The sequence below is a fragment of the Cygnus atratus genome, chromosome 6, assembly GCF_013377495.2.
Source record: "Cygnus atratus isolate AKBS03 ecotype Queensland, Australia chromosome 6, CAtr_DNAZoo_HiC_assembly, whole genome shotgun sequence".
Lineage (NCBI taxonomy): Eukaryota > Metazoa > Chordata > Aves > Anseriformes > Anatidae > Cygnus > Cygnus atratus.
Window position 1 is genome coordinate 22025449 of NC_066367.1, and position 24552 is coordinate 22050000.

The window sequence follows — 24552 nt, forward strand, 5'->3', positions numbered from 1 at the left end:
CTCTGTGTCATAATGTGTCTAAATATTTATTTGCCTAAGGAAAACAGTATAAAGTGTTTTTTTGTTTGTTTGTTTTTTAAGTAACAAAAAAGTTAAGTGAGGCCATGAGCAAACTTAAAGTCTTCCTTAGCCTTGGAGAATATGCAAAAAAGTTTGGAGTTTGGAGGTTCTGCGTCATTTTCCTGTCTTTTGTGTACTAATATTTCTAAAGACCTCTTAAACGTGGTTTCCTTGTTCCTACTTTCTACTTTGCAATCTCAGTACTAGGTATATCTTCAGACCAGCTAACCCATCTACTGCTGCTGCTGTGGGCTCAGTTTTCACCTGCCACTCAGCAACTGAGCCGACATTTGCCGAGATGGGATCTCTCCATGTGAATTCCACTGGCCTTTGGGGCTGAGCTTGTTTAAGGGCTGTGCCATATCTGTAGAGTTAAATTCCTAAAGTGAGGGACAGTCATGCAACCTGGCCTTCAGTACATGTAGAAACCAGAAACATGCTTGATAGGTGGTAGGAACAGGACGCTTCTTTGTTAACTTCAAAAACCTTTGCTGTCCTATTTTCTGACCACCCTTTAGCACCACTGCTCTTGATTTGGCGCAGCTTTAACTTTGAGATAGAGGACAGTTGTAGAAATGCATGCAAAGAACTGGGGGAGGGGAAAGGGGAGATGGCGATCATGTATGTCAGATACAGGAGGAGAGATGCATCTGAAAGATCTGTGTGTCTCTGCTGGAGGAGGTCTCCTGGCTTGCAGCCAGGGAATAAACTGCTACCGTTTATAGAGTATAAAAAGCAATTAGCTGAATGGTTTTTACCTTTTTATGAATAAAACCATGCTGTTCTCTATGCAGAAATATTCTTACAGTATGTCGCAGTGCAGCGAGGGGCCTGCTGAAAAAAGGGTAACGAAATTTCTCAGAAAGACTTGTATTTGGTATTGCAGTTGTTATAATCTGTGCTGGGATAGTTCAAAATGATTTTTTTTTTTCTGGTTGTGTTCTTTTTCTGTCAGAAAGATTCTAGACTAGTTGTTGTGCCGTCGCTAAAGACAAACATCATCCCCACTCTATGAGGGGAAATAAATTTGTGTGCAGTTACACACACAAACACACAGACACAGACACACACACACACTTATTTTCTTTAAACTAAAGCTTTATATTGTGGCTCTTTAAAAATCCATACAAAACACAAATACAGAATCAAAACTGTAATAGTGAGGAACATATTTTCTATCTCATGCTGCAGGGCATAAGCTAATCAGCTGCTGAGAACAGGCAGGAACCCCCCCTTCAACCTTGTGTTGTTTTTCATTACACAACTGGCTGTTTGCATTATGGTTTTTATTAGAACTTGATTGTTTAATGACAAAGATACAGAATTATGCTAAAATAAATAGAAAGCTCTATAGTGGAAAAGCAGAAAATAGACTCTATGAAAAATAAAGTAAAAGTCAAGTACTGCTACATTCCAACATGCTCATCCCAGTCCCTCCCGAGCCAGTGGATGTTTTCCTCACTCATGCATGCATTTTATTTATTAACCCCACACACCCACCTAGACAAACTCACAACTGCATTTTATAGGACCTGGTGTTCTTCCTTTTGGTTCTTTCATTTTTCCATAACCAATTTCAATCAGGGTAGCTGTGTACTAGACTGCTCTACCTTTAAAGAAAGACCTACTAGGCAAGCCTGTGTTAAGCCAATCTAAAGTGTGTGGAATAATGTCTGCCCTAATACAAAGGATTCCAGTTCTGTTGGACAAATGTTCTCATCTGCTGTAATGCATCTATCGTGTTGCTTTTGTAAATGTGCCATAATAGAACAGTAACCTCGACAGTCTGCAGAGGTAGTTTGTGTGGAAGCGTTTGGACAAGTGGTTGCTTCTGCTTGGAACAATTAAGGTGGATTTTTTTTTTATTATTATTATTTTTTACAAGACAACGGACAAATAATGCAAAACACCATGTGAGACAGGTTTATATGGTGTTCCATCCAAACCGCTCTCTTTAAAAAAAATCTAAATAATATTGCTTTGAACAAGAGAACAGAGAAATCTGTGGTATTCTGTACTCAAAGGCACCCTACGGATTTTTTATGGTACCCTTTGTTGTAGGGCAGCCTATGGTTGATGCTGGGGCCTGACTGGGAGAAGCTGGGATGTAATATTGGAATTTCACTGATGGAGAAGAAATAACATCTGTGCTGCTATAGAAGGTGCAGTAGATTTCATGTGGACTCCAGTTTCTGCTGTTTATGCTGTCATCTGGTACAGTTGTCCTGAGACGAGCGACTCCAGTGCTCACTGTAGGTTTTGATGGCAGCAAGCATTCTCCTCCTTCCTGGTCCTGCCCCAGTGGAGGGTGCTCACCCTCTGAGGCCTTGGAGGTGCTAGCCAACCACGTGGCCATCAAGATGGGTCATGAGGTTCTTCTCGTGGTCCATGACCCTATTGCTCCCTCTCACTGATTCAGTGTCCTGAGGCAAATTCTGACTTCAGAGTTTATCCTGCCCCTGTAGCTTCACCTCCTTCCTTTACTTCCCAAACTTCAGAAGTTTCCTACACTAGTCCGTACTCACATATCTATGACACTCTGACTCATAGTAGCAGCCTGCAAGTGGTGTAATAAGTAAAATTTGGTAGGTCCCAATTTCTCAATGGAAAGTCCTCTAAGAATCTGTTATGGAAGGCTTTCAGGAATAGGCTAAGCAGGCCCAGAGAGATACCAGAAGGAAGATTCTCAATTTCTATTGAAAGTCAGGTGTTGTTTGGGGTCAGCTTCTTAGGTGAGCAGACTAGTGTTTTGTAGGCTTGGTATAAAATACTGATGGATCTGAGAGTGAAAAGTGTTTGTTTGTTTGTTTTTTGTGCTAGAATGCAGAAGGAATACACTAGGGTCGTTGTGTGTCATCATCCGTCCCCCCCCCCCTTTAATTTTATGTTAGAAATAAGATGCTAACTGTAGTTTTATAATGATGCTTATGATGCCTCCTGTGGATGCTACAGTTGTGTCAACCTCAGTTTTCAAACTACTAAAAATATCATAATGTAGGGTATTGAAGGACTTATTGATGAGCAATTGATGTTTCAGAGCATCTGCGCTTAATAAAATCAACAGTACAAAATGCGTATTTTGTATCTTAGAGCATTGGGTTGTCACTCACAAATGATGTGAAGTTTAATGCATTATTCAGAAGTACAAGAGGAAGCAGTCCAAAGCAGCTGTTGAGTCTCTCTTATTTTATTTTATTTTTCAGAAAGCAGAGCTAAGTGTTTGACTTAAAGGTGCAGGGTTTGGAATTGCACAATCCAGTAGGCAGCAGCACTAAAAATGTTGGATCTGAGTACAAATTCAGTTCAGACTTAAGAAACTGGAAGATATTTTGATCTGAAAGCTACAAAAATCCATCTGGGAATGAGTTCTGGGTGCATTTTTTTTCTTTTTCTACTTTGTAGTGCATACTACAAAATCAAATGACACTGGCATTAATTTGGTAGTCTCAGTTCTCATAGTCGTATTGATTCAGAAAGCTGCAAACAGGTATGGAGGCTTATAGGCTGCATTTAGGGCTACTGAAGTTCGGGGGCTAGGGTATATGAAAGTTGTAATGAGAACACTCATTCAGTAAAGGAACTCTTCGTAGCCTCTTATCTTGTGATTCTGATATAAAAATCTTAGTTCAAGAGAATTAAAGCCTCCATTTATTTTGCTGGTGGTCTCGTTATTGATTGCTCATCTTTATGTGCTTCCTTCCAAAGTCTTGGCTGCCGACACAAAGCTTCTCTGGCAGAATCTCTACTAAGCAAAACAACATTTGCATCCCTATGTATTTCTCCTAGTGGGAAACAAAAAAGTAGTCTTGGTCATTTCTTATTGATAACTTTAAATATTATGTCAGGCTCAGATCAATCTGGTGAGAGAATGGTGGCTATTCCTGAGGATTCACTCTGGATATTTAATTAGCTGGAGCTTATACATGCAATTTATTTTCTTTTTTTGCCTCTTTCAGCATTTGTTAGGTACTAGTATTGATATGACTAGTGCAGTGAGGTATACGTCTAGTTAAATTGAACTTTCTATTGATGAAAACTTACCTCTTCCTGAAAGCTGTGTTTTATTAATAATATGTCACAATGTTACATTTTTAGAGCTGTGGTGTTTGTATTATGAACTTTTCGGGGGTGCAAAATAGGTACTAGGAATTAATGATATTTGAAATTTGTAGGGAAGACAGCATTAGTTGTGTATACATGTGTGCGTATGTGTAAATATATATTATTATACTTATATAATTTCATTTTGAAACCAAGCAATTTGCTCTGTTTTTTTTCTCAAGGATTTTCAGCTGTTAGTGGGGAAGGAGAACTGACAAGTGGTTCTTCAAGTACCTCTTTTTAATGGTCATTTTTGCTCATTATCATTCAGCTGATGACAACAACATTTATTATTTGTATATTAATGACTGGAAATTGTTAGGTGATGGAAGAGCAGTCAAACAAAGCTAGGTGGAATTAACTTTATGCATGTCTGGTGGATGGTACCTGATTTGCAATACTCCATGCATTCCCCAAATAATCTCTGATTTACAGAGCTAAGCCAGTCTAGTACAGTCTTTTGTGCAGTTTTAATGTTTGCTCCAGAAATATTACTGAACCCCAAGTATTTTCAAATATATTTTCAGGAAAAAAAAATACTATATTGCAGTAAATCTATCATCACAGCTACCAATTCCTTGAGCTTAATTATGACACTACTAAATGTGAAAATCTATTCAGTGCTAGGAACACTTTTCACATTACATTCACGCTAAAGATTGGCTGTTAAGAGCTCATTACTGGTAGTTTTCTAAAGAGCGGTTTATTAAACACTGTTACCTAATAAGCATCTTTGGTGGTGCAAATTGCTGAAAACAGTAATGAGTCTGATTAGACTTCATTTCAATTACGACAGCTTGTCTAGCAAAAAAAAAAAAAAAAAAAAGAATCCTTGATGCTTTGGAATCTGGCTACAAGGCATTACATGGTTGAAAAGGAAAATGCCACCTCTGTGTTTCCTTTCCACAGTTCAGTAATGAATAGAGAACTGTCCAAGTAGTCATCCAATTTAACACATTGGAAAACTAGATGGGCAGCATTGGAAGCACAATCCAGTTTGCTTAAGAATTCTACAAAGGCTTTTCAGCTAATATATCTAAATAGGGTCATATTTAGATTTCCTCAGCTCCCCTTGCATAAGAATACAAAGCAATAAGAGAGAAAATTAAAATGATATGCTCCTACCTGTTTTGCAGAGGTTATGCATTCCTCTGATTACTGTAATCCACCTTTCAATTGTTGTATCTGTAAATCTTCACAGTACCTTATAATTCAACCCATTTATTTTCCTTTTATGTTCTACTTTTTTTTTTCTGAAATACAAACCAAGCTTCATAAACTTGTACTATCATTGTCAAATACTTCAGTAAAGATTTTCTAGTTTCTGAACTTAGTTTTTGCTGCCAAATCGGTATAGCTGTAATAATTATAACCTTTCTTTAAGTCCTTCCTGTGTATTTACACATTCTGGATGAAATGAGAAATGTTAATTAAAAAAAAAAAGGAAAAAAAAAAGAAAAAAAAAAGAATTTAAGCTGATAGTTGTTTAATATTTAGCATAATTGTAGTGTTCCTGATGATAGTGTATATCATTTTTATACTAAATTCATGTGGATGCACTTCAATAATATTGTTTAACATAAAATTGGATGGAGAGTTTTGTAACTAAAATCTTGTAATAAAATATGAGTTGAGAAATTACAAAAGAGGAATGCAAATAGAAGATGTGGTGCTGCTGTCTCGAGTGTGATTGAACTCAGAATTATGTCCATTCAGTTGACAGCAAATTTTAGAAAGGTTTAAATTCAATAAAGATTCAAAGCCACCTTATTAGACAAAGGAAATAAATTAGAAACTGAGCTAGTGCAACAAATACCAGAACTCTCTGTCTATAGTTTAATGAAATATAACTACATGTGCATTTATGTATATTTTCTTTGATTTTTTTTTTTATTAAACATTACACAAAATCCAAATGCTGGACTAAATATTATTTGCATAATCTGCTGCTTATTAAAAAAAGGTAAAAAGGGGGGCACATTTACCTCCTTCACAAAAAATTATCAACTTCAGTGGTTCTTGTGGCTTTAAACCAGATACGTGACAGGAGAAACTCACGAACCTTGTAAGCTGGGCATCAAATATTGACACCAAAAACCTTTTGGCTTTTTTTGTGATGTTACCTTTCTACCTTCACTTTGAGATTCTTACAGTTAGCTGTGACATCCCGTATATTTTGTGAAGGGACTTCCATCAGTGTGCATCATAAAACATCAAGTAAAATAGTGTTGTGGTTTTGTTGTTGTTGTTTTGTTTTTTTCTTTAAATCATACAAACGCAAGTGTTGTTATTCAGCTATACAAATGTGTGCCTGTAGTGAGCTTTGAGATGCTAATCAGTGGAGCTTGACTTCTGTACCCTGAAGCAAATTTTAAAACTATTTCATCATTCGGTCACTACCCATACCATTACAATATGGACAAAATTACAGAAAAATAACACAGTTTATTGTTATTTAAGCTATCAGTGGGGCTCAGCCAGTTATTGATATCATCATTGCAAGGCTTAGATTTTTGTTCTCTTAAAGGCTGTTTACAGAAAAGGCTGAATTTGTGTGATAGCTGCAGAGGAATGTGACGTTTTATCAGCTAAGTTCTATCATTTCTTTCTGTTTTTAAAGCCAGAGCATTATTCTATTCTACTCCTTGAAACGCTTGTGCACTCTGTGACATAGGGTGTGTTTCAAGACCTGGCTCAACTTTTCCTGTTGCAGGATGAACTTTGCTCTTTTTGAGAAAGGAAAACCAACATATCACGAGACGTTAGTTGCTTTTCCCTCCCCCTCTCTCCAGTAAAAAGGTGAAAATATCAGCATACACAGAGTTAAATTTCTCAGCTAAGGCATTCTCTCACTTATGCACGTGTGTAAAATATATAAAGGTATATCCATAGAGATATTTCTATATTTGTCTATAGAAAATTCCTTGTTCCTTCTCTCTCCCTTCCCTGGATAATTTGTCAAGCTAACTAAATAATCTACATAGTTCCTTTAGTTCCTTTCAAATGCTCAGGAAACAGTAGAGTCAGTCCTAAACTAAGAGCGTGAAAAAAAAAAAAAAAAAAGAGTTATATTCCATTTTTTCAGTTGCTAAATCAGATACATTTTACTGAATGAGCAAGAAAGAATCTTTGGAATTTGTGGAATACAATAATTGAAAGGTTTAAGCGGGAAAAAGATTTAGCTTAGCTTAGTGTTTCTAGAATGTCAGGTCTTCGGTTATGCTTCTGCTTTTAATCTTGTTTCTCTGCTTTGGGGGGAGCAGGAAGGAAAGGAAGGGTCAGCTGCGTGCACAGCCAAGCCTGGGCAGGAGCCGTGCCGGAGCTCAGTTTTCCCTGTGAACATGATTAGTACAGTCCTGATGACTTGGCTAAGGTGTTCCCTGGCTTGGGGAGGAAATCTCAGGTTCCCTTGGATAACATCAGCCCTTCTTGCAAAGTCATCTCGCATGTTGAAATACATACGTTGGTTTTGTTGTTGTTTTTTAGCGGAGAGACAGAGTGAGTACATAGCTTGATAATACAGTCCTTTCACGCAGGATAGTACTGTGTTTTGGGAAGACGGTGAACGCCAGCTCTCGCCGCTCTGCGCCGCTTACAGTGGAAAGAAATGTGTGTGGTTGTGTCTGGGGCAGCGGGGAAGGGAGAGAGCGTGTGGTAGAGCTCTGCTGAGAGCTCTCTGCTCCTAATCCCAGGCCACGTCAGGAGCGTGCTAAAGCAGTTTATCTTCATATGTCGTCTTGTATATAAGAAACAACACTAAACCTACCAAAACTCATTTCATATGTAGCTTTTTCCACAGCCTTCAGATCAAAGTTATTTTCTTCAGGCTGGACTAAATTATACGCAGGTCCCAGGAGTGAAGGACACTGAATTAATGCACTATGTCACCCAGTCCTGGCTATAGAATATTTTTATTGAAGTGTGAGACGCAACATCTCTTTACTATTTCATTAAAAATTAATGTGCAGATTGCCAAAAAGCAAAATGCATAAATAACAAACAAATTTTGCAAAGGCTTTGTACACTCTGGAGTCATCTTAAGAGGGATTTTTTTTTTCTCAAGTATCAGATTACTTCTATATATACATTTAATCAGCATTTGTTCTCATTTAGCTAATTAGCAGAGGTACTCTAATCTCAGTAAAGCAACTGTTCATACCTTTCCTGTGCTGATAGTTTTGGAATAAGCACCTTAAAAGGAAAGCAGTATTCCTGGTTACAGGCTGAGCATTGTGCTGTTGGCTCATATAAATTGGCGTTTTTACTCTAGTTAGTTAGGCATATTGGATCAAACCTGACTACGGTTATTTGAAACTTCCTGAAATTGATCTTTGCCTTCATATTTGTGAGAATAGACCTGGCTGTATAAATCTCTGAAATTAACCTTGTCTGGCTATATAAAGCTAGGAAATAAATACATATATATATATATATATATATATATTCTTAAAGCATGGTGATTGAAAAATAAATTGAAAGATATAATGTCATGGAATAAATAGAGATTTATACAGAGTGCTGCTGCTGTTAATTGGATGGAAATACATTTTAAATAACTTATGTTATGAAACTTGTTCTTGTGTTTTAGAGCAAGACTATTTTCTAACATTTTGGAATGGCATGACATAAAAAATAATTCAGCATCACCTAAATCTCTATTTATTGTGCACCCACTTTGTTCAAATAAAGTATGTCCCTTTATGGCAGTTTTAACCCCATTTATCCTCATGCACAAGTGCTCACCTGTTATTTACTCACATAAGGGAAGGTCGATACTGCAGAACAAGGGGAGTGCTGTGTTGTGACATAAAACATACATATTCATTAGCTCCGCTGTCCCTATGGACGTGTGGTATGTCCTGATGATCTTCATTTGACAAAAGGAAGTGAGCGTAAGAAGGAAATTGTCGTAATGGATTTAAGATACATGAAAAAAAGGTTTTTAAAATGCTTTACTTACAGTGAGAAAGCAAGCAATAGTTCTAAGTATGAATGAAAACAATTCTGTAAAATGAAAGAATTTCCTGAATCGCAATTAATAACAGAAAATGAAAAATTATAGATTTGAATATTTGAAAATTACCATTTTCAGATACTAATATTTTTTCCCAGCACAGTTTAGTTCAGGATCTGAATGTTCCATGTGATGGTCCCTCCCTGGTGCTGGAAATTCTTTCCTTTTGCCTCTCATTTACTTCCTAAAAAACAAGTTCAGCATTCTGTATTTCACCTGCTGCAGTAGATTACATGAAATATACAGTAAAGCAGGGAGTGTATTTTATCTGCTCCTCTTTTAAGGGTCTGTGTTATGCTCTTTCAAGGAAAACGTGCCCCAAACTCAGGCTCTGAAAGGGGTACCAAGGAAAAGGCTACTTCTGTTGGTTTCTTCTTTAAAAAAAAAAAAAGAGTATTATTTTGCTTACTTCTGTACTTCAGTTAGATTTACTGGAGACTTGAAGTAAGCACTTCAGTGAGAGCAGAATCATGCTCCAGGTCTAAGCTATTCTGGTTTTAGAAATATACATAAATACTTGTGCCAAGTGGCCAAACTCTATTTATTTATGACTATATTTTACGCTGTAAATATTTTAATTCTCAGAATCACTACAGTTATCCTGCAGTAGTTATACTGATGGACGTTTTTATATAGGCATAAATTGCAGATTGCATGGTATATTACATCCATTCAAAACACACTATACCTGTAAGTGTGTTCTGCTATAAAAAGTAGGTGATTGTCTTTTGTTAGTTTAAGTTATGCTTACTTTCGTTTGCAATTACTGTTCTTCTGAGTATTGTCTCAGAAATTATTATTGCCTTATTTGTTTGGCAATGACAAAGTATGCTAGAACCTTTAAAAGCATGGTATGTTCAGAGGTACTTGAAGGGAACATCTTAAAAATGTAAAGCCTAGGAAGTGGAAGCATTAATAGTAGGTGAAATGAAAACTCACTCCAATTATTGTCTTCCTTAGTGTGTTTTCTAGTTGGTATAGGAAAGTGTCATCAACAAATGAATACAGTGAGGGCAGACTGATATAGTAAAATATTTTAAAGATAAACTGCAATTAATCACAAATGAGACCAATTCTGCATATAGAGTGGCTCTGACACAGACGTGCATAAATGGTTTTACTTGTGGTATGTGGTGATAGTGCATCAATGTGATTATGCTGTAAAGATGGGGCACAGAACTGAGAATGTTTTTGTGCTTACGGACTGCTGCCACAGAGAAACCGATACCTCTGAGGTGGGCAGCATTCTGGGAAGTCCTGTGCGGTGCTTATGTGATAGCTCCTGTCCATGTCATCTATGTCTGTGGGCTGCTGCTTGGCTGGCTGATAGATCAAACCTGCTTCTGCTGGCAAAATATGACAGTTAGCCTTTGCTTGCTTGACTATTCATTCTCCTTATTTCTGTTTCATAAGTCTTTAGAAGCTGATGGATCTGCTAAAGGATGTTTAGCCAGAAATGGCTTTGTGATTATCAAAGGCACTGCTTTATGTAAATGGCAGGGAGGGGACTTGGATGAAGAGAACTCGTTTGCTGCAGATGTATTGTAATTTGCTGTCCTGAGGTGCGAAAGTGTGATTTAAAAGGAATAATCATTTGACAGTATTTAAATTAGATAATTGGGATGTATTCATTTGAGACTCCAAGTCTAGAGTTATGCTCTTTACTGGTTCCAAGCTCTCCTAAAATATGTTGCGTTTTTGTTACTGCTTTTATCTTTAAGTGCTGTTGACATATATGTGATCCTCAATATTACTCGTGATTTAAGTGTTTTGTTTTAAAGATTGAAATGTTTTCACTATCCCTGCTAGATGGGAATCATACTGTAAACACCCTGCCAACAGCTTACTCCAACTGATGCGTGTGGTGTGCATAGGCTGTATATAATAAGAAGAAGACCAGACCCCCACTAAGAAAATGCTGAGAGCACTTTCCAGGTCTGTTTCATGGGTTTGTGGCTGTCGTTTAATGAAAAAAGCTTCCAAAGCTGGCCCCGTATGTCTGGGCAGCTCAGTTATAGGCTCATCCTCCCACCAAATCCTTTGACGTCAAAGGAGATCCTCACGGACTGGAGCAGAGGTCTTCACTGAGTAATTAGAAAATAAATGTGGGAATCATTTCCTTTCTCTCTCTCTCTTTTTTTTTTCCTCTGCAAAACATAATTAGCTCAATCCACTCTTCAAAATCCCTCCTGTTTCCAATTAAGAGAGATCAGTTGCACTATCTTCAAATGGCTGAAATTATGCTTATTAATAAAAAATGGAGTGTAAAAGAAATGTTTTATCTTGAATTAATTTTTATTATTATGGGACACATGACAGTACATAGTCTTACAAAATATTATCAGATTTAGAATAAAACGAGGGAGTTGTGTGTCCTACATCTCGAGCAGCGGTTATAGAATGACTCATTTATTCAACTTTCCCATGCTTAAGAAGGACTTTCAAATGTGGATTTAGGGCCTGATCCTAAAGGTGATGACACCTTCAGCTCTCAATGAAGTACGAGTTTTGAAAGTCCTGACATGTTCCAGTGAAGTGCCCATTTAAGTCAGTACCTATTTTGGCAGAGCTGATCTCTGCGTGTCCACAAGAAGTGATCTGTAGGCTAAAATCATTATGTTCCATTGTGTAAATACAGTGTCTTCAATAATTGGAGACAGCTGAAAAAGTGTTCAGTTGGTAGGGACAGCTTTTGGAGTCTTTGGCTAAATGTGTAAGCAATTTGAAGTGATGAAGTTCAAGTCAGCTTGCAGGTCTAGAGGGAAGAGGCTTGGTGCTACTCAGAGCTGAGGTTTTGGACTTGCTTCCTTGCTTGCAAGAGTATGTCCCTACAAATCTGTTATGGACAGTTATCAGAAATATCTCATCTGCTTGCTCACCCTTGGAGCAGTCTACCCCTTTTCAACAGAGCATTAAGCAGTTGCTCAGAGCATGTTTAACCACATGCCTAAAGTAAAGAACCTTCTTCAGCAGGTTTACAAATGAACCTGCAGATTTGTGTTAGATAGGGCCTAAGACACTGCAGGGATGAACAGGGCAGAAATAAGAGAGACCACAACAGGAGAAGAATTACTTTCTTTTGCCTCGGATATGTTGCAGTAATGCTTGGAGGCCCCTGATCCAAGCAGGAACTCTGGTAGCTGGTTGGGAAGGTTGGTGTGCTGCCCTGTTTCTGGTTCCCCGTGCACAGTAGCTGCGTATCGTACAGGTTTTGTTCCCCAGCATCTCTGAAAGTGCAATGCAACCTCTACTGCTATTGTCAGAAAGCCACAGTTGCTGTTGATTTAAATTTAGGTTGTTTATGTTATTAGCAATGTGAATAGATGAGAGAGGTGTACAGAAGTCCCAGTGTCCTTTGTCTGTAAAGCCAGTTGTTGCTAATGAGTCTGGTTGGGTAGTAGGTGGTTGCTCTCACCTGGTCTTGTTGGTGGGATGCAGTAAATCCTTTGTTGTGTTTTCACCCAGTGTGGTCTTAGCTAGTATTTCTGCACTTTTCCAAGCCTTTTAGGAAAACATTTCAGAAGAAATCCTGCCATTCACTTGAAAGGAGAGGGTTGTTATTTATTTTTGTCCTCTGCAACAGATCTAATCCTGTAAGGGGCTGAGCAGTGTCACCCAATACTGAGGGCAGCAGAGGTGGAGAGATCTTTGCATGCGCAAACTCACTCGAGATCCCAGAAGGACTGGGCCCCTCTGGACATCCAGGCTGTGTAGAATATTGTTTATTTTTGCATTCAGATTACAAAGTTGTTTTTTCCTAACTCTAGCATGATTTTGTTTTGTCTTGTTTTGTTTTTCTGTCTGAATTTGTAAATAGACTTCTGCCATATGGAATTATGTATGTGAAACCAATGAAGTATTATTTATTAGATTTTATGTTTTCAGGCTTAGTGCACAAAATAAGAAGGGGAAAAAAGGATGCTCAAACTCTTAGTTCAAAGTAATTGAATAATGAAATTGTTGACTGTAATTACTTCAAATGTAATTCACATAGATCCAACTGGAAGAATTATCGAGGAGGGATGTATGGCAGGGCTGTCAGGACAAGGAAAAATAGATACCGCTAAAAAGCCTACACTGCCTCTTCTATATAATGTATTAAATTTATCTTAAAAGCAATTCTCTGATAAGTACATACCTGTACTTAAAGAACAGAATCTCTTCCTTTTGCCTTTTACAGCTCATACTGGCACAGTTTATGAAGTTCATGAATGTCGATAGCTCAGAGAACTCCTAAGTTAGCAAAGATTTATTTATTTATTTATTTATTAAAGCATTTAGCCTTGTAGTCTGGATTTTCAGTAAGTTATTAAGCAAATATACTATCTGCAGGACCATGGTTTATGTCAGAGTTTAAAAGATGCTTTAAAAAAATTTTGCAACTTCTAAATATGCCCTTATTTACCTGATTTTAGATGTTTATATCATCATTTGAATCATTAACAAAGAAATGCAGGAAAGTATGACAGCTCAAGCAAAAAGAAGCTAATAAAATACAATTTAAAATACGGGCAGCAAGTGGCTCTCTCACTAAGCAATTGGGGGGGGAAAACGTGTTTGCATAACTAAAAGAAACTCCAATTTTTTTTTTTTCCTCCCAAATCAAACATTAGACTCTTGTCAAACACTTATTGAACTATTAACAAATGAAGTTAAACCTGGCAAAGTTTGCTGCTTTTTTGATTATATCAAATTGAGGAAATGTCTCTTTGTGCCTCCAAGTCAAGACTGTTCTAGTGGAATCCATGTAAATACAGATTTCTTCACTGCATACTAATGCAAAAAATATGCTTATGGTTAACTATTAACCTATGCTTCCAAATAACACTAATGATTGCAATGTGCTGGAATAAATGCTCATGTTTCATGGGATGAGAACAGTCCTGTTCTCTTAAGCTTATATAATCAAAGCCTAATCCTGCCCTTACAGCCTTTGTTAAATGCATTGGTATTTAATATGCATCAATAAATAAACTTTCAATTATTGTGCAGTGAGCATATCCAAAGATAGCATGACAATGTGAATCTACTGGTCTATCTAGCAATTATTCCAAATAAAGAATGCTGATGATGTGATTTTCCCCCCTCCTCATATAATGGATAGTTCAGATTTTCTGGCATTCTTCTGCAGCCTCATAACAAGGCAAATAAATTAGTTCTAGACAAATAAAATTCAAATAATTGAATTTTTACACCATCTAAATAGATGTCCCCACTGTGACTTAGAGACAGAATTGTTTTATTTAAAAAGCCTTAAAATTTATTCTAAATGAAAAGATCAATTGGTGATTTTTTAAAGAATATGTGAAAAGTACTTGTTATGCTCTGACCTAGTGTATTATCTCTTTAAATAGTCTTCATTTACAAGCCGTTAAGACAATGTGCCAAAAGTGTATTCATTAACTACAGTACAAGTACCAGCTCAAATGGTCTGCTTCATCCATGTCTGTTTTGCCTTCTTTTTCTAAAGTTTCACTACTGCTTTAATGCATTCTTTGCTAAGAGTCTTTCTCATTGTATCTGCTCATTAGCATTTAGCGAAGCATCAATCTGCTTAAGTTTGTGTGCATCTCTGTAACAGAAGCTTTCAGTGGTTTGGTAACCTTGTAAGTCCCAAATCACAGAACACAGTTTTTTGTTTGTTTGTTTGTTTTTATAGGACTAATGCATCCGTAGGTCTGTTAGGCAGTTTTACATTACAGGAATATTAATATTCTTTCATTTTAAAAGGGTTTGAAGTAAATCCCATGACACTAGAGGAATTTTAGATACTGATTACTTACAATTGGCTCTTGGTGATGTGTTCTTCAGATTTCCGGCTGAATTTAACAAAGTATGATTTCTGAAAAGACTCTGATGGTTCCTCATTAAAATTGCATTTTTTTCATATGAGCATGATTTCTATAATTTCACTCAATTTCATGATACATTTACCCCCTTTGAAAGGCAGTGGCTGAAACATCAGAAACAATTAGCAAAAAAGATTGTATTAATTCTAAATGAAAGAAATAAATCTGCCAAAAAATCAGTCTCAAAACTGCATTTGTCAAAAACACTTCTCTGAATTAACTGTTATAGGGTAACTGTATAATTGTTAACAGACATTTTTCTCAAGTTGTCAAAATGTTTGAAAAATGAGAGGGAAAGAGAACACTCAGGAAAAAAAAAATCCACAAGTAATCAATGGCATGCTCATGTGGACTGAGATTTGCAGTACTTGTACTAATAAAATATAAGGCACAATTAGAGGTACTTTGCAGCTTTCAGGCTAAATTTAACCGATTTGGTGATTTGCAAATACATGAGTCCAAAAGTAAAAATGAAGAATCCAAATTCAAATTAGTGCAACTGCAATAAAATATAATTGCAAATGAATCTGTTGCTGTATTCATTTATTGTGTAATTACTGCAATCCTTCCCACCTTGTTTTCAGTATTTCTTAATCATTAAATCGGAAGCATGACAGCAGTGCCAGCCCTGGCATGATTCTCTTTGACTAAAACCTTGTAAATTAACACAATTAGCACAGCATCATCCTGCTAATTAACTTCCAGTGTCTGGTGCAGTGGTTTTGCAAACAAGGAAGAGGGAGTCAGAAGGGAATAAACATGCCATTCTGTTACCAAACTGTGTGCTGTGTTAGGTTTAGCTCAGCGAGGCTAAGCTGGCCATGTCAGATGCCAGAGTCAGGCAATGAAGAGCTAAAGGGGTTGGGGAGAGAAACAGGAGGGGGTAGGAGCTGTCAAAATAGACTGCAGTAATTCAGAGGGGAGCTAGTGCCACAGATGCTTCATTTTGACTAGGTCTCCTCCTTATCAGGGAATCTGTGCCAGAGGGCACAAGACTGTTTGCAAAAATCACTTTTGGTAATACGAGAGAGATTAAGGAGGTCTATTTGATACAGCTGTACAAAAATCAGCAATGTGCCTACCATGCATAGGTAAGAGTCGGAGGGGGTTATCTTAATGCTTGTAAATATGCACAGTGGATTACTGGAAGGGGGAATAATTCACATCACATTATTTGCAAGATTAATTGCTTCAAAATGGCAGTTGCATCCTGCAATTTATATATAGATAGAGAGTGGTGGTTTTTTTTAATAATCAGCTCTGGAAGACACGAAGTTTTAGGGACTTACCTTCATTTCGTTTTCTTTTTCTTCATTTTTTTTTTTAACCCTCTTTCTTTGTACCCTGGAGGCTGTGAGGGGGGGAGGAAAAAAGAGAGAGCAAGCAAGGAGACCGACAGACAAGTCATGCTTGTTTTTTTTTTCCAGAGCCTCAACAACAGACTGAGAGGCAGAAAGGAGCCAGTTGTAATTCATACCGAGTTGTAGGCTTTGTGTGATGAAAGCGACGGAGCGCTGCCTGGGAGATTGCTTTGCTGCACTCCACGAAGCAGATTTGAAACTGTCGTGGACCACTTTAGATGAGAGTTGGATTATGGAATGACCTGCTATGTCTGTGTCATATTGTTCTGCGCAGGGTGCATTATACTGTGCTAACTAGGTGTTCAGTACCAAATAAGAGAGGTATCCTAGATGTGATCTGTCAGCTGTGTCTCATATTTTTATATTGGTTAACATATAAAACTGAAACAGTGATGAGAGAGGACAGAGCAGTTGGATACCTTGTGTGTTATAAATAAATCTGCACTCAGAGTATTTAAATTGTAACAAGTCTTATTTAATTACTTTGAGAAATCTGGCACAACCTATATATCTACCTTAAAACCAAAAAATATCCCCCCCCTACTGAATCAACAAAAAATGTGCCTCAGTGTGTATGTGCCTATAAAAAAACAATCTGACTGTTTATAGTGCTTCATCAGGGCATTGTATATTTTTAAGGGTTTGTGATGTTAAGTACAGTGTTTCAGAGAGCTGAAGAAGTTTACAGGTGGTACACTCAAGAACTTGCTTAAGATGCTTAGGAAAAAGGCCGAGCTTGCTGTTAACTCTGTTTTTCTCTGCTGCCCTAGGCTTGAAGATGCAGTGGACGCCGGAGCATGCCCAGTGGCCAGAACAGCACTTTGATATCACTTCCACCACCCGGTCCCCTGCCCACAAGGTGGAAGCCTACCGGGGGCACTTGCAGCGCACCTACCAGTATGCCTGGGCCAATGATGACATCTCGGCTCTCACCGCCTCCAACCTCTTGAAAAAGTATGCAGAAAAATACTCTGGTATATTGGAAGGCCCGGCTGAGCGGCCCATTCTCAGCAATTACTCTGAAGCTCCCTCGGGGCTGGTGAATGGTCGGAAGAATGAAAGCGAGCCCTGGCAGCCTTCGCTGAATTCAGAGAGTGTGTATCCCATGAACTGTGTCCCAGAAGTTATCACCGCCAGCAAAGCCGGTGTAAGTGCAGCCCTCCCTCCCACAGATGTCTCGGCCAGCATCGGGAGTTCACCTGGGGTGGCCAGCAACCTGGCTGAACCCAGTTACTCCAGCAGCACCTGTGGAAGTCACACTGTTCCCAGTCTTCATTCAGGGCTCCCATCTCAGGAATACGCCACAGGATACAATGGCTCGTACTTGCATACCAGTTACAGCGGCCAGCCAGCACCTGCACTTCCGTCTCCTCATCCATCCCCCCTGCATAGCTCGGGGCTTTTACAGCCACCGCCACCACCGCCGCCACCACCAGCCCTGGTCCCCGGCTACAACGGGACCTCTAACCTCTCCAGTTACAGCTACCCATCTGCCAGTTATCCTCCTCAAGCTGCTGTTGGTCCTGGGTACAGCCCCGGGGGTGCCCCGCCACCCTCGGCATACCTGCCGTCAGGAATCCCTGCTCCAACCCCGCTGCCCCCCACCACCGTCCCCAGCTACTCCTACCAGGGCCATGGTCTGACGCCCATTGCGCCGTCTGCCCTGACAAACACTTCAGCCAGCTCTCTCAAAAGGAAAGCTTTCTACATGGCAGGGCAAGGAGAAATGGACTCCAGTTATGGAAATTACAGCTATGGCCAACAGAGATCTACACAGAGTCCCATGTATCGAATGCCCGACAACAGCATTTCAAATGCAAACAGGGGGAATGGTTTTGACAGAAGTGCTGAAACATCATCCTTAGCATTTAAGCCAACAAAGCAGCTAATGTCCTCTGAACAGCAGAGGAAATTCAGCAGCCAGTCCAGCAGGGCTCTAACACCCCCATCCTATAGTACTGCTAAAAACTCGCTGGGTTCGAGATCGAGTGACTCGTTTGGGAAGTATACCTCCCCAGTAATGAATGAGCACGGTGACGAGCACAGGCAGCTCCTTCCTCACCCAATGCAAGGCCCGGGACTTCGTGCAGCTACCTCATCCAACCACTCTGTGGACGAGCAACTGAAGAATACTGACACACACCTCATTGACCTTGTTACCAATGAGATTATCAACCAAGGACCTCCTGTGGACTGGAATGACATTGCTGGCCTAGATCTAGTAAAGGCCGTCATTAAAGAGGAGGTTTTATGGCCAGTATTGAGGTCAGATGCATTCAATGGACTGACTGCTCTACCTCGGAGCATCCTTTTATTTGGACCTCGGGGAACAGGCAAAACGTTAATGGGCAGATGTATAGCTAGTCAGCTGGGGGCCACGTTTTTCAAAATCACTGGCTCTGGCCTTGTCACAAAGTGGTTAGGGGAAGGAGAAAAAATTGTCCACGCCTCCTTCCTTGTGGCGAGGTGTCGCCAACCCTCGGTGATTTTTGTTAGTGACATTGATATGCTTCTTTCTTCTCAAGTGAGTGAAGAACACAGTCCAGTAAGTCGGATGAGAACCGAGTTCCTTATGCAGCTGGACACTGTACTGACTTCTGCTGAGGACCAAATAGTAGTAATTTGCGCCACAAGTAAACCGGAAGAAATCGATGAATCTCTTCGAAGGTACTTCATGAAACGACTTTTAATCCCACTTCCTGACAGCACAGCAAGGCACCAGATAATAGTACAACTGCTCTCACAGCACAATTATTGTCTCAATGACAAGGAGGTTGCACTGCTTGTCCAGCGCACAGAAGGCTTTTCTGGACTAGATGTGGCTCACTTGTGTCAGGAAGCAGTGGTGGGCCCACTCCATGCCATGCCAGCCACAGACCTTTCAGCCATTATGCCCAGCCAGTTGAGGCCAGTTACATATCAAGACTTTGAAAATGCTTTCTGCAAGATACAGCCTAGCATATCTCAAAAAGAGCTTGATACATATGTTGAATGGAACAAAATGTTTGGTTGCAGTCAGTGATACTACTTAAAAAAAAAAAAGTAATGAATGTTGGCACACACAGAACCTGCTACATAGGGTAGAGAACCCTTTTCAGTAGTGTTAAAATTGCAAAGGGTACTGGGAAGACTACAACTTACCTTGCCTCTAAAGAGCCAGGGTAGACTTGAAGGAAAAGCGCATCAAACAAGAGCTGCTGATCTGAAAAAGCCACACATGACAGAAAGCGCATGTTGATGCTCAGTTCTGTTCAAGCTAGACAATACTCACCAAGGAGCAAGGTGCAAGTGGGTTGATTTCAGAAGGACATGAACCCTGTGTGTTGATTCCATTCTGCTGTTCTTGAGATTTAGTTGCTGTCAAGTGCCTGAAGTGGTGCTTTATTTTTTGTTTGCCTCACAATTACATTGGTGGCATGTGCTAATATAAAGAGCTTTAACTTCAAACATTATTGGACTAAAGAGATGAACGGTTGTGTTGCGACAGAGAACCAGATTTTTGCTATTCTAAGAGCAACAGTATTCCTCAATCCTGTCTGTTCTGTGGTGTTAAACTAAGAACAGGTAAAACAGGGTAATGGTAATCTGGACCTTAATTTCTGCAGTTCATTTCTTTTAATGTTCTGTCTGCAAAAACTCAGGAAAGTGATTGTGATTTGTACAGTACCTCAAAGGAATGTGTTGAAAGCACTATGTACTGCTGAGAGTTATAGGCTAGGCTTCAATGTTACTTTATATTAAATATGTATGTTTACCTCAACAATTGGAAAATGGCAAGGAAAATTACTTTGAATGTATCCAGGAAAAAACTAAAGTGTGATATGACTGAAGCTTTACAGGTTTTTTTGTTTGTTTGTTTGTTTTTTTGAAATAGAAACAGAAGAATTTCCTAGTGTTAAGAAATGGCTCTTTTGCCAATTTGTCAGATCAAACCAGAATGATTTTTCTTGTTGGTAAACTGTAAGAGTTTTCAGCATATCGCTCCTTGATAATTATGTGATACAGTCTTTAGAAGGTGTATAGATGAACAAAGAGCCACTTAATTGGTTTATGTTAGCAGCTGAAACAGTCAAACGTAAGATTTGGTAGGACTCTGAGAGGCATATTAGCTTAAGCTGTGACTGCTGGCCATTATTACACGGCTCTGGTCATGGTTTTGAGGTTATTTTGGTGGAGCTGTAGGGAGTGGAATCAGTGTAGGTCACTGGCAGAGCTATGGGTTGCAGAGCTGTTTATAGCAATGCAGTAGACTGTGACCAAACAAACAGTACAAATAACAAAGCAAAACCGAACCCACAAAGTACATTTATTTTCCTTCCTAAACTGTAAAGTTGAGTTTTTGTTGTGTGCGTACAACTCCATTGTCCTTAATGCAATCTTCATTTAGCATCCATTAGAAATCTTCCAGGCTGGAGTGTGCCCACCATTATTTCTACCTCAGTTTTGTTACATTTCTCTTGGAAAGACCAACACAAAAGTCAGATTACATTAGGAATGTGAACCTGCTAAACGAGTTTCAGAGAGCTGCTGGTTTTCCCCTGAAGTCAATTTTTCTCTATGCTAGTGCTCTTTATCCCCCTTTTTCCTCCCCCAAATACACACATTCTGGTGTCTTCCTTCTGGAAAGACAAGCTGGCATGTGTGGCATTTTGCTCAGTTCCTCTCCCATCCTCCCCCCCATCTTTCTTTTTATCCTTTAATGCTTTCTGTGCAACTCTTTTTGTGACAGCTGACTGATGTTGGGTAATGTCTCTGAGCAGGAGCAGTGTACGTTGCAGCTGCCCAAAGCCTCTGCCATCACGTGAGCAAAACAGCCTTGCTTTTTTGAATGTATTTTTTGTTTGTTTACTTTAAAGAGACAGTAACAAAACTGTTGCGAAGCACTGGTTTTTAATGTTTCTGTTAAGTAATGTACATTCAAAACCATTGAATAAATGCACTGAAAAGCCCCAAGAAGAGAGATACCAATCTGTTAGTAGATCATGCTTGTCTTCTCAAAAATTGTACAGATCTTGTCCATTTTGTTGAACCAATGGAGACATTTAGCATTCAGAAAGCTAATGAGGGATTTTGTGATATTGCTGGAAATTTATGACTATTGATTACTACTTTCCTTTACCTTTCTTTTAATATATATATATATATATATATATTTAGATAGAACATGCTAAAAAACAGAGCAAATAAACCAAAATCTAATTTAAGACGGATTCCTGGCAAACATTTTGTCTATCTAAAACTTTATGTTTTAAGCATAAAAGTACCATTTTAAAAACAGTGCCTTTCATTAAGGATGTAGAAAGTAAAACTTAAGTACATCACCTGCTTTTTTTTTTTCTTTCTTTTTTTTTTTCTTTTTCCTTTCAACTGCAATTAGAGTCCATGGTCCTTGATAATGACCTGGTCTTTCTGCTTCCCTAAACCTCCACAGGCTGCTTCTTCATCCTGGTCATTTCACCATCCTCATATTTGGGAGATCCTGATGTCCCCACTAGCATAGGTTCACGCTGATCACACTGGCAAGTATGCTATTGCAGATCGCTGACCCAATTTCTGTCTTAGACATTGCCTTTTGTAGCTGCCATTGAGCTGTGCTTGTTTGAAAGGCTCGGGCAAGTTTTGATAAACCAACTCTTGTTTAAGCCATTTCTGCTAAAACTGTACTCCTAACAGATTTTGCAGCTGGTAAAATGAAGATTACCCCCAGTGTGATTTTTTTTTTTTACCTCTTTTTTTTCCAATAACAAAACTAAAAGCAAATTAAATTGTAGATGGTCCTTTTGGCTTCCAGCTTTAAATCATTCTCTTTAAAAAGTCACTCTGGAAATGGATTTTTCAAATGTTAACCAAAGTGACAAGCGGGCAGGAACTGAGATGGTGTGAAAATGCAGCTTCCACACGCGCGCACACATGCTCACGCTCTCCAGGCTTGATTCTGCTTTGGGGCAGCAGAAGCTGAAAACTTCACCCCATCACAACAGCAGCTGCAATGAGTGGAGGACAGAGCCAGATTGTTACCCAAATCTTTTCTTACCAGCATCTATCCTTGGCGTCACTCAGGAAGGGTGTCTATTGAATTTGGCAAGATCTTGGCTTGGTACTGTTAACAGGATACGCCTCCATCTTTTCCAACAGTTTCTGGCCACCTTAACTCGTTTGACAGAATTTTCACCAACCCAGGGGGCTGAGCTGGCTGAACTCCCCACTACATACTCTCCTTCCTTCTGTTTTCCTCTCTCCTCCCGCATTTAGCCCTGTTTTCTCCCTAGTGAGGAGGAGTTGGCACGCTGCTGGTCCTTCACCCCTCTTGGCAGCCTCCTCGTCAAGGAATGTCCAGGAAGGGCTGAAGCATGATGCTGAACCTGAGTCCCCCTGAACTTGAGTGAGTCCCAAAGGTTAGGATTGTTTTTGAGAAGAGAGACAAAGTATGTTCTAATGGTATCCTCAGGATGAAATACTAGCTAGTTTTTGACATATCCATGGTAGAAAGCTGTTTGCTGTCTTTAATGACCGGGCAAAGCCAGGGTCTGCTGCCACAGAAACACCCAGTGGTTTGCTGGATTTTAAGAAACGTGAAATGCTTAAACAGCAGCTGCTGTGTCAGCTTATCACTGCAAATGCTTTGCGTAGTATTTTTATGTGTGGATCCCATTCTACATCAGCTCATTTTCTTCCTTGTGCCTTCAGTAACAATTCCTACGGCAATAAAAATAAAATAAATTGGAGGAATATTTCTGCAAGCTGAAGGATCAATATCAATTCAAGGAGGAGTTCATAATGACCTTATGTGAGACAGAAGTGGAAATACTCTGTACTTCTGGCATGTTTCTCTTCAAAATATTTGGAACATTGGTGACAATATAAAAAAGTTTGCTGACTGAGCTGATCAATGGAATGTGAAGGCAGTTTACTTTAAGGCTATTTACTTTCACACGGATTATTTATCTGTTAGTCAGTTTGCATTCTACTCAAATGCAGATAGATGGGCAAAATGTTTTCTTGAGGATTACAAATCTACTGAGGGGATAATCAACCATCTGACTAAAATACATAGGCTAAACACCATCTGAGTGTTTAGCTGGTCTTTACCAGCTATTTGGAGGCTATGCTCTGTATAATGGTACAAGGTCATATTTAGGTGGGTTTTTTTCTTAGGATTTTTTCACTAGGGGATCATCTAATCAAAAAGATCCAAATTAACTCCTGTGTTGAGATGTTAATATGTTGCAAGTAGATTTGGGGATCCAACCAGGGTGTTCACTGTCCGCAGCTACATATGACTTCAGGTAAAGAGATGTTCTTGTAATCCCCCTGCATTTCTCTCTGAAGCACTCTGTTGTGAGGGAGAGTGCATAACTCAGATCTGAAGAATACACTTTGTCACAAAACAAGGCCACCAAAGGTTCTAGGGCCTCCTACCCTTTCACTTACACCAATCTGAAGGTGGTATAACCTTGTTGACTTAGAGGAATTACTCCTGATTTCTGCCCTTGTTAGGAAAGTCATCCTTCCAATGTATAATAATCTATGTCTGTTGGTTTTCATCATGAGCTCTGAAAGCTAACTTTGTCCTCACAGCACTAACTCCTTCCATCTTGTATGTGTGCATGTGTGTATATAATATTTATATGTGCATACACACCATGTCCAAACAATGGCTTTGTCTCTTTACTTAAAAAAAAAAAAAAGAGAAACGTCGTTTAATCATCTGCAGATTTATATGAAGCACATGAGTAAACATGGAGATATTACTATTTCAGAATTCAAAAAAAACCAGCTGGGCTGGTGACTAACCAATACATGAACTGAAGCTCACACTCTGCAAGGACCTTTGGTTGACATTCGATTTTGAACCTGCCAGATGCATTTTTGTGAACCAGGGATACTGCATCTTTAATGAACAAGTCTCTACTCTTTCCCCTGTTTTTAAATACAACACAAGCAGTGTAGCACTAGGCACTGCAATTGTCAAAGACAATTAGACTGAAAGCAGGAAAATTTCACCTCCCTGTCTCAGTGATATGTAGAATGTCGGCAGTATGGGTCAGCCTTGCCACAGAGTTGTGTGAGAATATATGAATCAGTCCTATAGAATGTTAAATATTTATAAAATGGTTCTGTACTACACCAAGGTTGGGAGCACATTCATTCCTTCTTGTTGTTTTAT

General features: G+C 39.0%; 1 protein-coding gene across 1 annotated transcript in view; it reads left to right on the forward strand.

Annotated features, from left to right (window-relative positions):
• The window catches only part of FIGN (fidgetin, microtubule severing factor), a 96550-nt gene extending 77143 nt beyond the window's left edge, over positions 1-19407 (forward strand). The window contains exon 3 of the mRNA XM_035571063.1: positions 17156-19407. Within this exon, the coding sequence (XP_035426956.1) occupies positions 17156-19407 (2252 nt within the window). The remainder of the gene's footprint in view (positions 1-17155) is intronic.
• Positions 19408-24552: the final 5145 nt, after the last annotated feature.